Source organism: Ovis canadensis, chromosome 13, assembly GCF_042477335.2.
Source record: "Ovis canadensis isolate MfBH-ARS-UI-01 breed Bighorn chromosome 13, ARS-UI_OviCan_v2, whole genome shotgun sequence".
Classification (NCBI taxonomy): Eukaryota; Metazoa; Chordata; class Mammalia; order Artiodactyla; family Bovidae; genus Ovis; species Ovis canadensis.
In genome coordinates this window covers 88,360,603-88,364,882 of record NC_091257.1, presented here as the reverse complement: position 1 = coordinate 88,364,882, position 4,280 = coordinate 88,360,603, and the positions used below count along the sequence as shown (strand labels likewise).

At 56.9% G+C, this 4,280-nt stretch overlaps 1 protein-coding gene across 9 annotated transcripts in view; it reads right to left on the bottom strand.

Moving 5' to 3' along the window:
- Nucleotides 1–488: 488 nt before the first annotated feature.
- PKIG (cAMP-dependent protein kinase inhibitor gamma) overlaps nt 489–4,280 on the bottom strand; it is a 98,130-nt gene continuing 94,338 nt past the window's right edge. For all 9 annotated transcript variants that reach the window (XM_069548622.1, XM_069548615.1, XM_069548617.1 and 6 more), the window contains one exon: nt 489–1,230. In XM_069548622.1, coding sequence (XP_069404723.1) covers nt 1,151–1,230 — 80 coding nt within the window. In that variant the 3' untranslated portion in view covers nt 489–1,150. The remainder of the gene's footprint in view (nt 1,231–4,280) is intronic.

Sequence of the window (4,280 nt, the reverse complement as noted above, 5' to 3'; positions counted from 1 at the left end):
GCCCTGTGGCGTGTGCACTGCGGTCTGGGCGGGCGCCTTGGGTTTGTGGAGAATGGAAGGGGCCTCGGGGACCCCAGCTGCAGGCAGTCTGCCCAGCAGCAGTGTCCTGAGAGCCTGGTGGGGACTGTGAATGGGAAGAGGGAGGACAGAAAGGTTTCCAGAAGAAACCAAGCTTCTCTCGAAGAGTCAGTTTCCTAAATGCGCCCTGAACCCTTAACCCCCTTCTACCCTAGGTCCTAAGGGGGAAACTTTCCTTTTTGGGTTCCCATGGCTGTGAAGTGGGGTGGGAGAGAGTGAGATGGAAGAGGACTCATTAGATACTGGGCCGAGGAGTGGTGGCTCTCTGGAGCCCCAGCATCTTCTCCGCTGCTTCACAGGTACGTGGGAGCCTGGGGCAGCAGTGGGTCTCAGGTAGTCGTGGCCTTGGGGAGACAAGGCCCGGCCCCAGCTTTTCGCTGCTTAAAGGAGAAACAGTCATCGTAAACCAGTCACACAAATCGTCAGCATTTATTTCCTGGGTCCTAGGTGTCACTATCTTGGTAGAAAGGGCAGAGAGTTAAACAAGACGGTTTTGAGCACAAAAATCCCTTCCCTGAAAATGGATCTGTGAAGCTCCAGGAGGGAACCTCAGAGCTGCATAGATGGTCCAAGAGTTTAGCTTACAATGGCTTCCAGAAAAAAAAAGTAAATTGTCAGCTCCCTCCCTTCTCTGCTGAGAAAAGGTTGAAAGTTTCTAAAAAGTTTAAAAGTGCTTTTTAAAAAACGGGGTAAGAAGGTGTCCTGACTCAGAAGGCTGGAAAGGCTGGAGACAGCGGGCTGAACTGGGATGTGGTCCCCGCCCAGGCCACTTACCCCTGGGGCCAGGATCCAGCCTCTGAGTCCCAGCGCCCCCTGAATAAATTACATCCTGCGGTTACAGTGTCTTGCAAGTGTACCCGGGTGCAGGGGGGAGGTGGGGGGGTGCGTGGAGCCTGGGGGGTACGGGCAGAGGGCCTTCCCAGGGTGGGGGCCGTGGGAGCCCCTGAGCCTGCCTTTCAGTCTGGCCCTGCTTGCCTGGAACACACCGCTCAGAGGAGAGGCTGCTGGGTCATTGCCAGGGCTCCAGGTCCATGGCACGTCTCCCTTCCAGCCTCCTCGGGCAAGGTCACGTTCAAGATGAGGTGGTGCCATCACTGCTCTCGGGCTGGCTGCTGGCTTCCTTGTCTGAAGTGCCCACCTCCGCCTGTCCTTCTGCAGAGGAGAGGGAGAGGGGCGTAGTCACAAATGTGAAGTGTAGAAGGAGGGGCCTGGCCACAGTGGGAATTGTGTGGATAAGGCTGGGGAGCAGGACAGGAGCTGGACTAGGGGCGGTGGCGGCCAAAAGGAACTCTACCCGGGTCTGCATCCTTTTTACAAAGCAAATGCATCTGCTGTTACCAGTATGCGGTGGTGGTAGTTTAGCCAGTAAGTCAAGTCTGACTCTTGTGACTCCAGGGACTATAGCCCGCCAGGCTCCTCTGTCCATGGGATTTCCCAGGCAAGAATACTGGAGTGGGTTGCCATATCCCTCTCCGGGAGATCTTCCTAACCCAGAGATTGAACTTGGGTCTCGGGCATTGCAGGTGGATTCTTTACCAACTAAGCCACCAGGGAATAATTAAAATCAATGAAGGGCCAGGATCATGGATGGATGCTACAACATCGGGTGAAGAGCTGTTGAGGGTCAGGATATTTGTGTGGTTTCTCCAGAGAGAGAGGGCATGTGAGGTCCCAGCACATGACGGGTGTTCAGCAAATGGTAGTTCTTACAAAACAGGGAAAAGGGCATCAGATGATGCCGGCTCAGGACTTCCCCGGTGGCCCCGTGGTTAAGACTCCATGCTCCCCATGCAGGGGGCCCAGGTTCAATCCCTGGTCAGGGAACCAGAGCCTACAAGCAGCAACTAAGAGTTTGTATGCCAAAACAAACATCGAAGATCCTGCCTGCTGCAACTAAGACCCAGCTCAGCCAAATAAACATTAAAAGAAAAAAAAAAAAATGATGCCAACTCAGGGGAGTACCAGGGGTGGCCTGCAGAGGGTCCAGGGTGGAGCCCAAGGCTGTTTCATTGTGCTGTGTTCTCCCTAGATGACCCCCACCTCCCTCTCTGGCCCCTGGCCCCTGTCTTGTATCCTTTGGCTGAGACCTTTGTGGGATGGAGAAACTACCATGTACCAGGATCCCCAGGCTGCAGGCTAACAAGTACTTTCCATCCAGTCACACAGCAGCCTGGAGGCATGATGAGGGTCATGATATGATTTGAGTGAGCAAACCAAGGTTCAGAGGAGAAAACTGAGGCTCAGAGAGGGGAACTGAGTTGCCTGAGAGCCAAGCGGTGGAGGGAGCAGTGTCCTTTCCCCTGACTGAAGCCCGTCCCTAAAGCATCTCTCTCTAGGGTCTGTAAAGGCCCATCACTGCCGCCACCTCATTCTGCCCCGGCAGCTGGCTGGGGACTGGGGTGAGTGGTAGGGCGGGGATGTGGAAGGAACTTGGACACCGGCCCCTCCGCCCCCCGCCTATCCTGGGGCGGTGCCTGAAGCAAAGACTTGGTCCCATAGGGTCCTCCTGGCCTGCCAGAAGCTTGACAAAGCAGCCGGCACTTGGGGCAGGTTTCCCAGCATGTGACGCTACTGGGTCCTGAGCCTCCTGCCCTGGAGAGCAGAACATTCTAGTCAGCTTCCCAGGACCTGCTGTTCAGCCATGTCCTTGCTGTGGGGCCTTGAGCAACATAGTTAACCTCTCTGAGCCTCTAATTCCTGGTCCAGGAAGTGAGGATGACGACACCTCCGGCCCTTTGTGGTTGCCAGGCCCCCGGGGACAGCTCGGCCAGGGGTAAGGCTTCCCCTCTGCAGGTCCCAGCTCCCTTCTAGGCCAGAGAGAAGGTCCTCAAGCCCCCCCTGTGACAGACTCCCTCGGGACCAGTTTCAGAGTATGATTTGGAAAATTTCCCAGTCACATACTGCAAGGCGGTGCGTTTGTATTCCTTCAGGTCCTGCTTGGTTGTTTATGTCTTATTATTTGGCCAAGTAAGGAAATACTTGTGCTTCCCACAGAAGGAAATATGGGAGCAGACAAAGGTTTGTACACAAAGGGCTTGAGAACTGTTAACGCACGTATGACCTGGGGAAGCCTGGAGGCCAGGCCTTCAAGGACAGGCGAAGGCCTTGGTTCCTCCTCACTTACCCGGACTGGGCATCAGTCTCCCAGGAGATTTAACCAAACAGATGCTCCAGGGCCATCAGCATCTGTATCCTCTGTAACCCCCTCCCCTAGTAAGTCCGCAGGACTGAGCACTCCGTGTAGACCTGCAGGGGAAGCTGCTCGTTGCAGGGCCTACTAGAAGGTTCCTTGGCCAGTCACTGTAGCCTGCGCTCTGCCAGGAGGGCTTCACTGACTTGCAGCCAGCACTACTCCTTCCTCGGGTCCCCTTCTTAAAGGTCTGTCACCTGGGCAGACGCCAAGACACCCAGATAACCTCATGGATTTCAAATCGGATGCGGGTGGGAGCAGGCAGTAGAGGACCTGGGTGGGTGGATGAGCCGCTACACTGAGATCGAGGGAGACAGAAAACAGTTCAGCAGGCAGACGCAGACGCCTGGCAGCCAGCCCCCTGGCCGCAGGCCCGGCGTGGCAGCTGGATGTGCTGGTCAGTGAACAGCCATCAACCAGGTACCTCTGATATGCACCAAACACTGCCAGGCCCCAAGCGGTCAGGACGCAGATCCCAGAGGGTCCCTGGGCTCTGTGGGATCGTGGAGGCGGCCAGAGGAGGCACCTCCCCCGTCGGGGAGGGCAATGAACTCAGAGGAGACTTCTGAGCAGAGCAGTCTGGGCTATAGAACAAAGAGGAACAACCAGCCCGGCAAGGGGATGGCCAGGAAGGACCAGACAGGGAGAGTGCACGGAGGCCCACTGGGGATTTTCAAGAAACGGAAGTCCCTTCCTCAGCTGGATTAGAGGCACAGGGGAGAAAGATGGGCCCGGAGGCTGGAGGAGAGCAGGTTCAGACCCGGGGAGGCTCCGGAGCCTGGGGAGGAGATCGGGCCGCAGGACGAGGGAGGGCTGACCATGGATGGATAGGACGGTGTGGCTCCTGGAGCAGCCAGGACTGGGTGGAGGACGTTCTAGCAGAGGAAATGGGGAGATGAAGGGGGCGGGGGGTGAACTGGCAGAAGCAAGGCGGGACGGGGGCTTTAGGTGAATCCTGCTGGCAGCTGTCCGGGAGGAAGGCTGTGGTGAGGGCGGGCTAGGGAGGCCGGGG